Source organism: Staurois parvus, unplaced genomic scaffold (genome assembly GCF_062004578.1).
Source record: "Staurois parvus isolate SC_StPar_1 unplaced genomic scaffold, SC_StPar_1.0 ptg000001l, whole genome shotgun sequence".
Classification (NCBI taxonomy): Eukaryota; Metazoa; Chordata; class Amphibia; order Anura; family Ranidae; genus Staurois; species Staurois parvus.
This window is the reverse complement of record NW_028317797.1, coordinates 815444-834395: the sequence shown is the minus strand read 5'-3', so window position 1 is coordinate 834395 and position 18952 is coordinate 815444. Positions and strand designations below refer to the sequence as shown.

The 18952-nt window shown below is 40.2% G+C and overlaps 1 protein-coding gene across 1 annotated transcript; it reads left to right on the top strand.

The window, feature by feature from the left end:
• Positions 1-2231: 2231 nt before the first annotated feature.
• LOC149474736 (N-alpha-acetyltransferase 20-like) lies at positions 2232-13763 on the top strand. Its single transcript, XM_089668410.1, has 6 exons — positions 2232-2422; positions 6657-6681; positions 6829-6919; positions 8763-8898; positions 8990-9135; positions 13378-13763. The coding sequence occupies exons 1-6, from the start codon at positions 2370-2372 to the stop codon at positions 13461-13463; spliced, it is 537 nt and encodes a 178-aa protein (XP_089524536.1). The 5' UTR covers positions 2232-2369; the 3' UTR covers positions 13464-13763.
• Positions 13764-18952: the final 5189 nt, after the last annotated feature.

The window sequence follows — 18952 nt, the reverse complement described above, 5'->3', positions numbered from 1 at the left end:
CTTTACATATCTCAACCATTTTTTATAATTCAATATCACCAACAAACATACTTCTGTACTACAGGGCACCAATTTTTTAAAGAATTTCCAGTAATTTGTTACTTGACTCCAATATCCCCTTACCTCTCTACATGTCCAAATCAAATGATCAAAATCTGCTTCACTTTGATGACAGCGTAAACACTCAGATGTAATGCTTCTTCCCATTCTATACATTCAAATGAGATATGTCTGATGTATAATATACAATTGCGTCATTCTATTATTGATTGATGGTGAAACCGCCAAGTGCGAGGAACATATCTCCTCCCTTATCTGTGATATTTGGAATGATTTCTTGCCACCTGTCCCTCACACTCAATGGTTCTCCACCAATTTTGGCTTGTAATAAAAAATGAATATAATATTGATATTAGTCCTTTCAGCCACTGGGATCTCAAAATTTCTATAGGGGGAATTTTTGCTATCCTATATTCTTTACCAAATTGTGCATTTAAAGCATGCCTCAGTTGTATTTATAAAAAAAATTGTGGAAAATGCCATATTGTTTCCTCAAATATTAAAATGTTCGCATAACCCCTTGTTCATACAAACAGTATCTGTCAAATGTAAAATATCTTTAAAAAGTTGCTTCGCAAAGAGAGCTGACTGTGCCCCCTCAGCCCACCACCCTCACATTGTCACGGCGTTATCTATGTTCTGCATCCTCAATCTCCCTCAAGAGGATAGAGCTATGCAGGCCATAGATGGGTCGAAAATCGGCCGATTTTTCGGCCAAAAAAAAAAAAAAAAAAAAAATCGGCCAATTTTCGGATTGTTAGTGGGCTATTTGTTTGGCCGTTTTTCGGTATTTTGGCAGATTTTTTTTTTCGGTAAAGTTGGAAAAAAAATCGGCCGATTTTGCCGATTGGCCGATTTTCGCGGCAATGATGGGCAAATCGGCCGATTTTTTACCGATAAAAAATCTGCGCATGAGCAGTGACCTGCAAGAGGAAGACAAAAAGAAGAAAAAGAAGAAGAAGAAGATGATAATGATGATGAAGAGGATGATGATGATGATGATGAAGAAGAAGAAGAGGATGATGAAGAAGAGGATGATGATGATGAAGAAGAGGATGATGATGATGATGATGAAGAAGAAGAAGAGGATGATGATGATGAAGAAGAAGAAGAGGATGATGATGATGAAGAGGATGATGATGATGAAGAAGAAGAAGGATGAAAAATAAGAGGAATTCCAGTACGGCAAAAAGTGTCCCTGCAGAGAGCTCCGCTATTTATTTGACAGTTCCTTGACATTTACAGCGGTTGCAACATTGTATCTATTTGTTTCCGAATAAAAACATCTGTATCCTAAATGGATACAAATAGATACATTGTTGCAACTGCTGTAAATGTCAAAGAACTGTCAAAGAAATGGCAGAGCTCTCTGCAGGAACACTTTTTGCCGACTGTACACGGGATGAAAATCGGCCGATTTTTTTTATTTTTTTTTTTACCATTGATGGTAACGTCGGTCGCTTGAACGACCGAATTTTTTTTTTTTAAAAGAAAAATTGGCAGTTTTTCTCCCCGTCTATGGCCTGCTCTACACTCTGATACAGTATGCATTATCAGCTGTGAGGCCTCCAGCAGAGAAGTGTGTGCCTTCCCAAATCTTGTCCAGTCAACTTAATCTACCACAGATGGACGCCAATCAAGGTGTAGAAACATCTCAGCAATGATTAAGAGATATGGGAGGCACCTGACTAAAATTCAAGTGTTGTTGCAAAGAGGGTGAATATTTATGCCAATATGATATTTCAGTTTTTCCTTTTCCATACATTTGCAAAGATTTCTATAATTCTGTTTTCACTTTGTCATTATGGGGTACTGAGTACAGATTAATGAGAAAAAATGAATTTAAATAAATGTAGTATCAGGCTGCAACATAACAAAATTGAAAAAAGTGAAGGGGGGGATCTGAATACTTTATGAATGTAATATCTATCTATCTATCTGTAGTGTATACTTTATATAGCCATCCAAAAATCTCCAGAAAAAAATACTACGTTAATTGTGACGCAGTAAAAAGTTCCCAGGCAGACATAAATGTCTGTATGCACTTAGCTAAGCACTAGCACTAATCTTTACCTAACAGTCCACCTGACAGCTGTCATTGATAAATGGCAGCAGGGGGAGCGACCAGAATAGAAAGGGAATGACAAACTCTAGCTTGGCTCCACCTATCAGCTGCTGAGTCGCACTTGCAGTGCCAACAACACTCATGGTGAATTTGTAGTTTGCCAGGGACCTGACGCCACTTCCATTCTCACTTTGTGCATGTGCCACTTCAATTAATATACCAGTGTGTGCCTTCTGTACAGAGGATGACTTCCCTGAGACCCTTCACCTGCAATGATCTCTTCCGCTTCAACAACATGTAAGAATTGGATGATATTTGGAATAACCATGTCATATCATTCCCATTATACTATATAGACTAACCCTACAATACAGGTAACCTCATATACAGCAGATGCACATTTCTACAAATAGATGAGAAGTCTTATCAGTGGTTTTATATAAATAGAACAGATTCTGTTGAATTGTTCAACACTTTCAAGGTTAACTTTTTTTGCAGCTTTCTACAAATATATGTGATCTGATTGGCATGATCCGTAGAAAATGACACAAATCACAAGTAGCGGTTTTGCCACAAGAGTATTAGATTAGTCCAGTGCTCTGTGTTTTGTTCCTCTCCATTCACAACTATGCATGTCAAAGTATTTATAACTGTACACAGGGCTGCTGTTAGAAACAATAAGACCCCATACAGCCAACCTGACAGGGCCCCCCTTCCCCCCCAAAAAACCCCAGTTTACTATGCTTCAGCAAGGAATTAATACAGTGAGTGAGCGCTACTGATCACTCATTGTGTTCATTCAGGAAAAGGGGCTGGTAAATGTGACACTGCTACATATGGCACTCACCATCCTGAAGGATCGTATTGTGTGCTTGCAGCTGTTGGTGGGAAGGAGAGGAGGGAAGCTGGAAACACTGCAGCGGTGGGGAGGCCTGGGCAGAAGGGGGAAATGTATGGTGCACAGGGAGGGAGATGGGTGTGGCGGGGGGCAATTACTTGAACCGATCCCCCGTATGACTCTCTGCATTAGCTGAAAGCCAGTGGGAAGGAGAGGAGAAGAAGCCGGATTTCAGCTGCTGCAGAGAGCCATACAGGGGATCGGTTCCAGTAATTGCCCCCCGCTGTTCCTTCCCTGCCAACATGTGTTTTACCCAGCTGCCTGGGCCCCCCTGCTGGCCTGGGTCCCATACAGGAGGACTGGTTCTACCCCCTTATCCAAGGCCCTGACATAGTTGTTATATAACAAAAGCTGTTATATTTGACATAGTATATTTATCATTGATGTGCATCATATTGTTCTATGTTATCAGGAACATTTGCCTCTGTAGGCTTTATAGTGACAATTTGGTAGCATTGTATGGAATTTTAAGGCCAGGACATGATGTATGAGGATAAATATTCTTCACAATACCACTCAGTTCTGATGATTTATTTTTATTTATCTATAAGTTTTGTTACAGCTCTTTTGCTCACCTTGAATAGAGTGGGGAATGGTTCCATGACGCATATTTCTGGTCATTTACAAAAAGATGTGAAAAAAAATTGTGGAATTGGGCTTTAAAGATAATAGTAAAATACACCTGAGTGGTAAAGTAACACCAAAAAACACATGATATTGCCAAGTTAAACTTGCATAAATAATAGGATCATAACTAAATTTATACAAAAAAAATCTTGAGCATTTACACAGTTATCACAAATATTCTGCATAGCTTGTGTGATAGGTTTACTTCCTATAATCATCAGCTCTATCTAGTGGCCATATTGTGGTATTTTCCCAAATGGGGTACAGTATGTCATAAAAATGCTGCCACTAGATGGAATTGCTGATCATAGAAAGCAAACATTCTACATGCATATATTGATTATTTAAGATAACTTTGTGAATGCTTGAGGCCTTCACGTAGCAATTTTTCAAAAGAATAAACCCCTATATGTGCAATAAAAAGGAGAAATATATAACATTTAAAAAGGAGGACAAATCAATTACCTGTATACATATATCACACCCATCTACAGCCATATATTGTGTAAATTAGCACAAATTAGCCACTGTTTTATATTTTCTTCAGTCTCTGTGGCTTATTATATGTATGTAAAGCCAAAACTCTTGTCGGGTTTTTATTGCTATCTGTGTCCCTCCTGGGGAGGTTCACCCTCACTAGTAATCCTGGTGACCTGTGTCTCTAGTACAGAAAATGATGGTTACTCTATATTTTTAGATGTGTCATACAAACAGGGGATGAAGGTAAATCTTCCAATGGAGACATCTGTTCTGGTGAAAATTGTCTAAGGCTAGGTTCATACCTATGCAGTTTGCGTTTGATCCATTTTTGCATTGTGTTTTGCGTTTTTGCCGTGTTTTTGATGCTTTTTGTGTTTTAAAAAATTTTTTTTTTGTCTTGTTGCTAGGCAGATTTAAAACACAAAATGCAGCAAAAACGTAGTACATGCTTTTCTGCATCATTCCCATTCAAGTCTATAGAACCAAAAACGCAACTTTTTGCATTCAAAAAGTCCTTGACCTTTTCCAAAAAACACACCAGGTGAAAACGTGGAGATGTGAACGTGTCCCATAAGAAATCATGTTAAATGGACTGTAGTGCATTTCTGCAAAATGCCGCGGAAAATGATTCGGTGTGAACCTTGGGTAAAAGGGAATTTTCCCGTACTTTTGAAAAGATCGCTTCTTACTTTCTGCTGCATCTCTGTGTGGACAGTATGGATGAACAAATCTACTGCTGCTAGCTATTGTATTCTGACAGCCGGAACCCACAACCATCAGTGACTGCAGGCTAAATGAGAGGAATGGATGGATGTATGGATCTCCCACTGTCAGTTATTGTCAGTTGCAGTCTGCTGATTTTTTTTCTGCCAGGCTCCTCCTTCTTAATTGAAGTTGGTCCAGCTGAGTGGTGTCAGCATAGCCGCCCACAGCTCAAAATTCACAGGATCTGGACAAAATTTGAACTATGTATGGCCAGTTTTAATCTCTGTAGGTCAGAGCAGATTGACGAGTTCCTCTCTTCACATATCCGATTGTGGTACCTCAATTATCAGGCGGCAGGGCAAGGTTTTTACCTAACTCAATCCAAGGGCACAGCTCAAAGAACATACTTGGAAAGGCTACTGCAATGGATGCATCCTGCCACCCTATAATGGATTATGCTGGATGTCCTCCAGTCAGGAAACGAGGAGGGCTCTATGTTACTGCAATTTATAGTCATACTGTGGGAAGCTTCCAGTGTGCAGTGAAATTAGACTTATCATTTTTATTAAAGGATGGCTACAGCGCGGTTGTCTGGTTCTGGGACGACGTCAATGGACGTCATTCCAGAACATGTCCCCTGCGTGCCCCCAGCGGCACGCATCTGGTGCTGCGATTGATCGCTGTGTCCTACGGACACAGCTGATCATGGGATACAGTAAACTGCCAATCACGGGTACCTTTTACCACGTGATCAGCTGTGTCCAATGACACAGAAGATCACCAGGTAAATACAGTTGCCGGTTATCAGCTGCACTTTCCTCACGCTGTCACAGCGTGAGGAAAGTATTGACGATAACCGGCAATTGTCAGAGAAGTGATCGGCTCTGATCATCAGGGCACTGATGATCAATGCCCTGTTGATCAGTGCCCAGCAGTGCCGCCCACCTGTGCCCAGTAGTGCCACCCACTTTTACCTATCAATGCCGCCCACCTGTGCCCTTCAGAGCCGCCCATCAGTGCCGCCCAACAGTGCCAGCTCATCAGTGCCGTCTATCAGTGCCAATCAGTGCTGCCTATAAGTGCAGCCTCATCAACACACATCAGTGAAGGAGAAAAATTACCTGTCTGCAAAATTTTATCATAGAAACAAAGAAAAACGTTTTTTTTTTCCCTCAATTTATGTTTATAGCACAAAAAATAAAAACACCCAGCAGCAATTAAATATCACCAAAAGAAAGCTCTATTTGTGTGAAAAAAATGATACAATTTTCATATGGGTACAGTGTCACATGACCGTACAATTGTCATTCAAAGTGCGACAGCGCTGAAAGCTAAAAATTGGCCTGGGCAAGAAGGGCGTATAAGTGCCCGGTAGGCAAGTGGTTAATCTAACCCCTAAAAGGAGCCTTTGACACATACCTGCCTCCTAACCCCTTAACCTCTGAAGTAATCTTCTTCCAGCAATCTGAAGCTGTTAGTGGGGTGTAGGTGGGTTGTTGGGGGAAGTAAAACTGGCCATACATGATTCATGTGTGGAGACACCTGAAAATATGCATGGCCAGCTTGTCTACTGTAAGAGATGATCTACTTGGGTACTACCCCCTGCAATATTACAAGTGAAATGTGTTCTTTCTTGACCCATAGAAATGTGCTGTTGTCTTTTACATAAAATTGGTCCCAGAATTCCTCAGTGAACCCTAATGGCTTTATAATTTATGATCAGGAGTTCTCTTTTCATAAAAAGTACTTGTATATATTTTTAGGTGTTTGCTTGGCCCATGTTCAACATGCCATCTGTATAATATTTTTTTTTTCCCACAGAAATTTGGATCCCCTCACAGAAACTGTATCCTTCCTGAATCTCTTGCACAATGATTCTATTCATTACAAAGTACAGAGAATGTAGTGTAAGGAACCTTAATGTTTAGGGATTTTAATTACAACCTATTTTGTTTTGTAAGAAAATACTGCTTTTCCTTAATAAAAATACCAGTATAGAATTCCTTTCTATTTAGAGTATCTGTCACACTGGCCAGAGTATTGCATCATTGCGGAGGCTCCTGGCGGAGAACTTATGGGCTACAGTAAGTACTTTAATTCAAAATTGTGAAGACAAAGTGACTCTTTGTAGAGAATAGGAATTCATGAGTCACGATATGATACTAGCAGTCCCCCAGCATGCTGAAATCAAAACATTTCAGGTATTGTCTGGTGGGTTGGACATGTTCACTTCCTAAAGCAAACCCTGTATTTTGCCCAGTATGGCAGCTTCCCACAACACCACACCTGCACCCCACCAGCAGCCCATATTTGCCTTTGTTTCAATCCCCAATGCTACTGTCAGCTGCTGAGAGTGAAGAAAAAAAAACCTTACTTCCAGGTATGAAGAGGCATTATCCTACTCCCTATTAGCATCATGTGAGGGTGCTGATGCTTAGTCATAAACCCAGTAGCAGGAAAAATCCCACAGCCATTTAAAAGTTATAAATAAAGAACATCTGAGCTTTCACATGGTTTCCTATTCTCCCCACTCCTGGTGGCTACATGGAGTGATGGAGAAGGAAATAGAAGGTAAGTATGTGTTGCTGGAGGATGCACATGTCTAATGTGAGTCCTCCAGATGGATATTGAATTTGCAGATGTTTGCTTTAATTCTCCTTGATGCCCCAGCTCTAAAATCCTTCCAGGAGAGTTCTTGGTCTTTCTCAACTACTTGTAAGTGCCACTCCTGCTGCTTCAACAACTTGTTTCCTCTACCTTACCCTCTATTCCTATTGCATTCTTTGTACAGCTCTTCATTTTTTGTTCTCTTCATGAACTAAAGTGCACATTTTTGGTGGACTGGCCTTTTAGATGACTGCATAAAATCTCAGTGCTTCTGCCAAACACCTGTAACTTTTGGCAAGCAGCCTTGAATTAGTGTGCCAGCTAAAGTTTTGGTCCCAATGGACAGGGCCGTATATTTCTTATGCAGGATCTTGCTCACAGCCTGATCCTGTGTAAAATTTGGTCCGTACAGCATTTCAAGTTGTATGGACATATATACAATTGTATCTGTAGGATTTCAGATGCATATTACATTCTGTGCATGCGCTGCCAGCTCCTACACATTGTTAACACCATTCTGAATGACAGAAGCCCAAGGTCATTCTGCACCTGCAGCACCATTGTGTGAATGACTCTCTCAGGATGAGATGTACACATCAACAAATTGTAGTTAGTGATAATGGAGCATGCACAGAATGACTTCAGCCTTTAGTAATTCACAGGGTTCATTTACACTGTATGTGTGTAAACATTTGCACAAACGTTTACATGCATACAGGGTAAAATCAGAGCGTGGATAAGTGAATGTAACAATAACATACAATACCGTTGTGCTCAGTTCCATATAAATCTGAGTGTATTATATGACTGAGCCTTAATTTTAGCTTTAGATAGAGTGGGGAAGGGTTAAAAACTATGTTGGGTTTTTATAGCTGGTTGTCCCCAATAGGGAGCATTTACCCTCACTTCCTTCAACAATGATGGTAGTTACTGAAGCAGAAGATCCAACAAGACACCTACAGTAATAAACTTTTTTGTATGAGAATAGTTAGAGCCTTAGGCCCTGTGCCAACATACTTTTGTTCACGTCAGATGGCTTTTGAATTTCCATATAGGAATGAAAAACGTATTTGAAGATCAAATTCAAGTCAGAAGAACATCAACTGTAGGTTACATACACCTGTCCATGGTTTCTAAATGATCTCAGAAGAGTTTCAAACTGATGTCAGTGTAATGCCATCTACAAAAGCCAATAATAGTTAGCAAACACATCTCGAGAGTTCATTGACAAAGCATAGCAGACTGCATTTTGTACTTACTGTACAGTCATGTTAAAGGGTCCCTACACATATGTACATTATATAAATGTTTGCTTTGTAGTAATGGGGAAAGCTGAAGGCTCTATGGCTCGAGAACAGTGGCATGGACACGTCACCGCAGTATCTGTGGCACCTGAGTTTCGACGCCTAGGCTTAGCAGCCAAACTAATGGAACTTCTGGAAGAGATTTCTGAGAGGTGACTATGACTTTATCACTATAATGCAGTGTGAGCTCTACTGCATACTGAGCTTCCACTAACTTGCTGGCTTTCTTTTCTCTATATTCAGGAAAGGAGGATTTTTTGTGGATCTCTTTGTAAGAGTCTCCAATCAGGTTGCATTTAATACGTATAAACAACTGGGATATAGTGTTTACCGGACAGTGTTAAAGTACTATTCAACCAGCAGTGGTGAGCCAGATGAAGATGCCTATGGTAAGTAGTAAAGACATGGAGAATGATTGGGAAAAAGTCTGTTTAAAGATAATGTATGTAATGTTCTTTTTGTTAACATATATTTTTCCTTGTTTATTACATTGTTTTATTCTTTTTTTAGTTGGGTAACAAATACTATAAATCAATATTATTTAGCCTTCCATATAGCCAGTAGGTGGAGCTCTATTTCCCATTTCATATCATTAGCATGATTCGTTTTTAGCCTTGTTGAAAGAAGCTCACTGTTTTCAGAACTCAAATGTGTCTGATGACTGCTCTCTTAGACATATGTCTAAAAAGTGGAAAGAATGGGACTTTTGTGAAGGTTCTACTTCGCAAAGAATAACCAAGGAGTATATAAGTACTGTTATAAACATATTTATTTTGTTGATATAAACAAAACTTTTGTATTTGCATAAAAATCTCTAATCATAAAGATGGGATTGTTGCATTTCCACAAAATTGTTGCATTTTCACATTAACACAACAATGGGATTTATAGTACACCGCATAATGACCAGTCCATGCCTACTGCCTATAAATGTCAATGTAGTTATATTTGCCTTTACATGTCATTGTATCACCACCACCAACATTTAGGACTGATCAAGCAGTAGTTTGATGCACTGATTATGAATGTGGTCATAGTTCTACGCATTTTGCATTATGCTTCATCAGGAGAAGTGAGGTGATAACTTAGATGCAACCAAGATAGTTCAGTCTGCCAACAGGAGATATTAAATCAAATGCAAACGTTTTGACTGTAAATAAAATGAATGACTTTAATAGTACTTATATGCCCTTTGGTCATTCTTTGAGAGGTAGCGCCATCAAAAAATTTCCATTCTTTTTTCCTTTTTGACATATGATTTGTTAAGGGATATGGTGCTCAAGTGATCCACCGAAATAACCGCATGTACATAATATAAATTAGGTGCACTGGACACAGCGGATCACTGTTAACGATAACCGGTAACTGGGTATCATGTTATCGCTATGATTGGTCATACCAATCACATGATAACAATGTAAACAACCTGTCATGAACAGCTTACGATTCATGAATAGCTTGCTTACTGTTGTGATTGGTAATTGACTTAAAGAAATCACATGGTATCTGGCTACCTGTACCATGTGATTAGCTTAGCCAATCACAGATCACAATTAAAAGCAAGCTGTTCATGAATGGGAAACCCATTTACAATATCTAAAGCTATTTCTTATATATGATTATCACTATATAAGCAATAACAGTATACAAAAATCCCTGATCACCCACCCCGGAGCAGTGCAGTGTCACTGATGACAGGATGTTGGAAAAAGCAAAAAGTAAAAAAATGTTTTAAATTTTTTTTACATACTGTCATCAGTCAGAGTCCCTGATCACCGCCATACCAAGCATATGATGACGCTGTACTGCACTGGTGACAGTATGTTAAAAAAAACAAAACTGTGAAAAAAACCCTAATTTTATTTAATTTCCTTTTTCAAAAAATTGTGACAAAGTTACAACTTCAAAAAACTTGCCATGCCTCTTACTAAATGCTTCAGACTGTCTACTTTTCAAAAAAAGGTAATTTTGGTGGTAATTGTACTGTTCTGGTTATTTAGGGCCTCAAGAAATTAGATGGGTCCGTCAGCACATCAGGATTGATCAATTTTGAAATACATATATGCACCATAAATTATTTGGACCGTTAGCAGTGCAAGTACATACAATAACATAACATTTAAGTGATGAAATTATACAAATAAATGAATAAAGTCCATTTCATTGAAAGTCTGAAAAAAGTGAGAAAAACGATGCAAAAGTTCACAAGCAATCATGTTAAAAGTCCATCTTCCCTGTCAGATCATCACATAAATGTAAAAAAATTTTAATTGAGTTTAAAAAGCATGCAGGCTCTGCTCCACAACATCTCATGCTCCAAACTTCCCCAATCCACTGACACTCACCAGACTGAATGGCTTAGCTCAATTATGATAAGCAAACAAGCTTGTAATGACATATTCCTCCTTATTACAGCGCTTCCTCCATATCAGTTGTAACAGCAGGCAAGCACAAGCACACTCAATGGTAGATCTCAACTGACCTTAACCACTCTGCCAAAAAGGAAGGAAACAAAGAAAACCCAATAGTGTGATACCACTAAAAACACTGTTTATTCAATCGCCAATGAAACTACTCACAATTATGAGTTGAATGTATGCCCAACAAAGATCATCTTGCAATGGTGTGGTATGCTGCATGAACAACATCTCACCCATCCAACCTTGCTAACCGTGAGTGGAACATCACTTCTGGTAGAGGATATGAGGTGGATCTTGGTTGTCCAGGTTTCGTGCAGTCCGACACTGACGCGTTTCGTCTGATGACTTCTTCAAAGGGTTCAAAGAAGAAGTCTTTGAATGGCTCACCTGAATAACGATAAGCAATCTGGTGAGTGTCAGTGGATTGAGGGAGTTTGGCGTACGAGGTGTTGTGGAGCAGAGCCAGCATGCGTATTACACTCATTGGAAATGTATACATACACTTGGTGATCTGACTGGGAAGATGGACTTATAACACGATTGCTTGTGGACTCTTGCATTGTTTTTCTTTTTTTCAGGCTTTCAGTAGAATGGACTTTATTCATTTATTTGTATAATTTCATCACTTAAATGTTATGTTAATATTGTATGCTCTTGAGCTGCTAATGGTGCAAATAATGTTTAGTTATGGTGAACTTCTATATTCATTAATCTTATGGCAGCAACAGTACTATTATTTAGGAGAGTTACATAGTTAGTCTTGCAGAAAAAATACAAAAGTCCATCTAGTTCAACCATAAACATAACTAAATAAATACATGTTATAATCCTATACCTACAGCTGATCCAGAGGAAGGCCACCCCCCTAGCAAAGCATGATTGAGTTTGCTCCTGTAGGAGAAAAAATTCCTTCCCGATCCACAGAGGCAATCAGATATTCCTTGGATCAATTTTACCTATAAATGTTAGTATCCAGTTATATTCTGTGTATCCAAGAAAGAATCCAGGTCTTTTTTTAAAGCAATCTACTCTTGAGGGAGTCTATTCAACATTTTCAAAGCTCTTTTCCTCCAGACGTAAAGAGTGCCCCCTTTCCAAAGATCAAGGCCAGGGTCAGAGGCTGGGGTCAAAGGTTATGGTTAGCATATTTTAGGAAGGTGTTAAAAAACTGCATTTTTAAAATTGGTATCGGTGTCAGTGCATTTCAGGTAGGATTAATAAAGCAAAATGTGCACTATTGTTTCTGGGCCCTACTACAGGTACAAACAACAAATAACATACACACGTGATATCGCTGCGATTGTCACAAACAGGAAAGTTTATTTTGAGTTCTTCTTTGGTGGTAGGTTATGGTAGTAGCAAAAAAAATACAGCTAAATGAAAAAAAAGAAAAAATTTTTGTACCATTTTCCTTTTGATAATAAAAAAAAATTAAGTTGTTCTAAAGGCTCAAGGTTTTTTACCTTCATGTATTCTATGAATGAAGGTAAAAAACCTTCTCTGTGTAGCATCCCCCCTAGTCCACCCATAATACTCGCCCAAGCCCCCTTTGGATTCAGTGATGTGGACTGGAGTCTCGGTTATCCCGGGACTCCCTCTCCTAATTGGGTGAGACAAAAGAGGGAGCCATTGGATTCCACTGCTGTCAATCACAGCCAGCTAGCCAATGAGGAGAGAGGGGGCGGGGCTAAGCTGTGGCTCCGCTTGTGACTGGATACATGGAGCATCGGGTGCCCCCATAGCAAGCTGCTTGCTGTGGGGGCACCTGACAGGAGGAAAGGGCCAGGAGCGCCGGTGGGGGACCTGAGAAGCGGAGGATCCGGGCTGCTCTGTTGAAAACCACTGACCACAGCAGGTAAGTATAGACATGTTTGTTATTTAAGAAAAAAAAAAAGCCTTTAGAATCACTTTAATAGATTTTTCATTACCTTTTATCACCAAAAAAAAGCACAATTTGTCCCAAAAAAACAAGGTGTAATCTACCTGGTTACACAAAGCAGTTGCGATCACATGTACAGTTTTAATAACACGTCAAAGTTACAATATTGGGTTTGGACGTTTAGGTTTGTTTTACCCCGGTCATGAAGGGGTTAAAGTTGCAGGCTCTGAGGCTGTTTTTTAAAACTTTTTTATATATATTAGCCCTCCTCATGAAAAAGTGGGCAGTGATTCTTATTACACCTGAATATTAAACTGTATGTATTTTTACAGATATGAGGAAAGCACTCTCAAGAGACACAGAGAAGAAGTCTGTAATTCCAATTCCTGAACCCGTGAAACCAGAAGATGTCGGTTAACTTTGGATGTCCTATTTTTTAAACATAAAATACTTACAGTAAAATCATTCACTTCTTTTAACAAATGCACAGTATGTAACTGCAACAAATCAATGTAAATAATAAGATTAGCCTGAGCTACCGTTTTTAAAATTGTTTTTTCATTAATTTAGTATGTATTTATTCAAGTACATGAAGTCCAGCCATACTTGATCATATGAATATTGTGCTTCTGTTGAGAGGCACAGCACAGTCATAGTTTCTGACTCCTATCGCATCTCTTGCCAGTTTTCATCCAAGATTAAACATTTTCTAATTGGATTTCAGTGTTTGAATCTTGGGGGGAAAGCTGTTTGAATCTTGTGAGAAAACATGGAGGGTTCTGACTTTTAACTGCTTCCCCGCCGTCTAATAGCAGATATACTGCTACACTGCAGCACAGGTGCACAAAATCACGTGTATATATACATGATTTTCATTTCCGGGTAGGGGGCGGCCGCGGATGTCAATCACCGGGTCCCGGCTGGTGATTACCCGCCGGCACCCAGTGATTGCCGACAATCACCGATGGGGAGGAAGACTGTTTTGTTTACAAACTGTCTTCTTCCCTGTCAGCTTGGACACACTGCTCGGGATGGTTGTACACAGCACAGCCATCCCAATCAGTGTGCTTACAGTGAAGCACACACCCCCCGCCCCCTAGTAAAACACTCCCTACACACAGTTAACCCTTTGATTGGCCCTCACATTAACCCCTTCCTGCCCAGTGTCATTAGTACAGTGTCAGTGCTGTTTTTTAGCACTGATAACTGCCTTGGTGTCACTGGGGATGTCAGTGACACCAAGTAAGTTCCCCCCCAGTGTAAGAATTCCCGCCGCAGTCCCGCTAAATCGCTGATCACCGCCATTACTAGTAGGGAAAAAAAAAATCCCAGTATCTATACCGCCATTTGTAAATGCTACAACTTTCACGTAAACCAATTTATTTACACGTATTGGGATTTTGTTTTAGCAAAGACATGTAGCGGAATACATTTTGACCTAAATTTATGACAAAATTTGATTTTTTAAATTTTTTTTACCGGACATGTTTATTAGCAAAAAGTCCAAAATATTGTTTTTTTCTCAAAATTGTCGGTCTTTTTTTTGCTTATGGCTCAAAAAATTAAAAAACGCACAGGCGATCAAATACCACCGAAAGAAAGCTCAATTTGTGGGAAAAAAAAGGACATAAATTTCATCTGGGTGTAGCATGACCTTGCAATTGTCAGTTAAAGTAATGCAGCGCCGTAACTCAAAAAATGGCCTGGTCAGGAAGGGGGGGAAATCTTTTGGCGGGCAAGTATTAAAGTGTTACCAAGACCCAGACCCTGCATTTACTATATCTGGTCTCCCACAGTACACAAAACATGGAAATGCAATTATTTTAGTAAATATAAACTGCTATATACCTTTTTTCTTAAACAGTATATAGCAGTCTTGTGACTTTTATCAGTTTCCAGCTGAGCACTGGTTAAAGTTTGTAGGAGGAGTTTTTATTCTGCGTTGACTGTCCTATGAGGCTGCATAAACCCTGACCCTCTGTCTGGACAGAGCTGATTGGCCCTGTGCTGATCACATGCACCCTTCCAAAAAAAAAAAAATCTATAGCCATACACACTAACTGAGCATGTGCAGAGTGATTCCTAGAGCTCTGTACTGTCAGCTTATGGATTGGGGATAATAGAAGTAAGGGAGGATCAAAGAAGACAGGATCAAAAAGCCTTTTTACACAATGTGGAGGATTAATACCTTAGGTTCCACAGTGAGTATAACAAGCATGCTTTACTGCATATACAGACTGAATTGACTGTTGTGGGTTTAGTAACACTTTAATGATCTACTGGCAGTGTCAGCACCACTGAGCCAAACCATTTCAGGTCAGGTAATAGTAAATAATATTTTTACATTTGTTGTAAAATATTTTATTATTACTTTTAGCATTCACTGAGCAAAGGTACCAGTGCTCTCTGTAAGATAGTTATCACCTAATACATCTATATATCTAATAAAAAAACAGAACAGGTTTCATTAAAACAAACTTTATCTGGGCCTTGTGATGGCAGTTGTCAATGCACCGAGAAGGAAAAGGCAGAGGCAATAGGTTACATTTGAAAAATTACTTGGTATCCTGGATGTATTAAAATAACTATTTGTATTTTAAAAGCACATTTACATTTAATCAGTGAAGGAACTACTAGGGTTGCAGAGGTCGCACTTGCAACCGGGCCCTGGTGTTCCACCAGCGTGGGGCCCAAGCAGTGTCACCAATTGTCCATTATTTTAGGGACAGTTTGAAAAAACAGCCTGATTTCTCCTGTCCATAGGACAAGAGAATCAGCCTTCATATTTAGGTACTGGTGACTGCAGTTGAGATGAGTGTCTGTAACACTCTCACAAACACATCCTAGCCAGCACACTCCCCCCTCCCCACACAGACAGGATAGCATAGAGGAATACAGCTGCTTCTCCTCCTCATCCTGCCCCTGTTCCCCCTGTATCTGCCCGGTCCACCCACATTTGGCCTACAGCTATGCCTGAGAGAAAGGGGATGTGTGTGTGGGAAATATGAGAAACAGCAGCCAGCAGTGACAGATTCCTAGCTGTATGAATGCTGAGGATACCTGAGCTAACAGATACCAGCCTCAGCCCTCGGGTGAGTGAACACTGAAACCCACAGTACATTGTGATCTCAGAACTGTCCCTATCTCCCTACCCTCTCTCCCTCATCTGTCTCATATGAAAAGGAATGTCCTAGGAGGAAGTAATCCACAAGACCCCAAGGTGGAGGAGCTAGAGACTTACAGCAGCATTAAATGATCAATCTTCTTTACTTAATGGGTTCTAAATACCCTGAAAAACACTGCCCAGCACATAATTTAATGTATATACAGGTACAAACACTCATTTACTATACACCAGGTAGCTCTGTGCCGCTTTCTGACACTTTTAGTTCCGTGTACTACACATGCACTGGCTCACAAGGGACAGTGCATGCTCAAGTTGCTGTCAATCACTTGCTTGGAGGAGGGGGGAGCATGGTAGTGGCTTGCCATCTTTGGTTTTGTGCATTTGTGTTTGAGAAGACACACACAGCTAATGTCTGGCATTACACATGAGTAGGTGGCCCCATATGACATGCAAGGGAAAGGAGCCACCCTAAATCCAGGTTCAGGGTCGCTCACATGGACAGAACAGCCCTCTGGAAATTGTATGCTGTATTGCAGGACTCAGCCAGTGAGCATGGTAGTCAGGGACTACATCTCCCAATAGAGGCAGCTTGTGGGTTGGAGCATATAAATATCAAACCCCAAGAGATTGGCCAGGAGAGTATGGGGAGAGAATGAAAGAAAAGGGGATGTGATGACGGCTGAACTAGGTTGCAGAGCCTGAGTTGGAAAGAGAGGAAGAACGGAAAGAGCCTACTGACAACCAGTCTGCCACGCTGCCCAGAAGGCCAATCTGACAGCAGGAGACCAGACGGAACGCCGAGTCTGAGCCAAAGAGTCCATGGACTGACCCCATTTGCAGAGAGAGAGAGAGAGAGAGAGAGACAGACCGCTGTGATCTGCCGGACTACCTAATCGGGTGAGAGAGACCCATTCATCCACTGACCAAGTGAATGCTGACAGTTTGCCACCTCAGCTATCTACACATAGTTGTGAACATTACTTATAGTTGCTTCAGTTTTCAGCCTAGTTTTCACAGCCGCCATCATTGAGATACATTTACATTACAGTTGCTTGTACAAGCTGATTTCAGGACATACAGTTGCAGGCCAGGATACAGCACTGTCTACTGAAACAACAAGTTTCCCTTCCTCATCAAAGCAAGATTGCCATTACTGTTAATTTTTGCCTTCAATGTACAAAGGGAGCTGTCTTTATCTATAAACATTTATGTTAATTGATGCTATTCATTACTTCAAGCCTGTGCCATATTTAGTGCACTAAAGGGGACCCTGTCTTAATTCGCTACCATCAAAGAGGGAACGTGTTAAGCCTCCCCTTGTTCCTTCAGTATCTCTGTGTCACCATCCCAAGGAACTATATTACACACCTTAACTAAACTTCATACCAGCTGGGTCCCAATGAGCGTGCAGAAGACATTATAGTGTTCTTAAAGGGATAGAGCTCAATTTCATATGAAAATTCTCTTTCCTTCACATCTAAACCTTGTCACCTCATTCTGAAGACCCACAGTGGGCTTACCTGTATCTTGATAGTTGTCTTCTGCTGACTAGGGATTCAGTAGTCCCCTCAGATTGAAGGCAATGGATTATTTCTGAAAGCAGGCTTGCTAATAGTTATTGCTTCTTTATGGTGGATGTTGTTACTTTTGCTCACAATTACCAAGAGTGGTTATATTTGCTGCATATATCAATGTAATTTTGTTCTTTGTTACCTTTAATTCCAATATAAACGTCATATTGGTTTACATTAACTTGCGTGTGAGTTAATTTTTACTTTGGCCACAGGAGCACGGTGATGTCAGCAGAGGCTGGGTTTGCCAAAAGAGGTTCAGACTGACAGGGAAACCAAAACAAATTCCTAAGCAACCCTTAAGGGGGTAGTGCATGAAAAAAGGCAAACTTTACAACATCAAGTAGTATACTTGGTAAGTGATTTCAGCAGCATTTTAAATATCTACAATATTATGGTAATTTATCACTTAAAGTGGTTGTAAACCTCAGACATTATAATTTTTATTACAGGTACTTTTATAGCGCCATCAATTTACGCAGTGCTTTACATATATATTGTACATTCACATCAGTCCGTAACCCTCAAGGGGTGTACAATCTAAGGTCCCTAACTTACATCCATACACATACTAGGGCCAATTTAGACAGGATCCAATTAACCTACCAGCATGTCTTTGGAGTGTGGGAGAAAATTGGAGTACTGGAGGAAACCCACACAGACACAGGGAGAACATTCAAAATCCAGGCAGGTGGTGCCGTGGTTGAGATTTGAAGCAATGATCCTAGTACTGCTAGGTGGAAGTGCTAACCGTTTAGCCAGACATGAAATATGAACAAAGCATATCCCTCTATAGTGTGTACTTGTCTCAGTTAAAAGCAATAAGTGTTAGATGCCCCTCAATACTCCACCATTACAACCCCATCATACCTGAAACCTGCTGTCGCTATCACAGTTCAAAGGGCACCATGTTCCACATTTGGTGGGAGTGTCTGCCCATACAGAAGGTCTGGAAACAAATCTTTACCCTGAACTGTAAACTCATGGCAACCTCTACCCAGGCATCACCCAAGATAGCTCTTCTATCCATGATTCCTGGATCATTTAAATCCACAAAGAGGGAGGTCCTCTGGCATTTCCTCGGAGCAGATAGGGCAATCACCCCCCACCACGGAAAATAGACTACCTCACCTTCCCTTGGTGAATGGGCATTCAAATTAGACTCCATAAGGGACCTAAAGCACTTGTTGGTACAGGAAACTGGAGAGG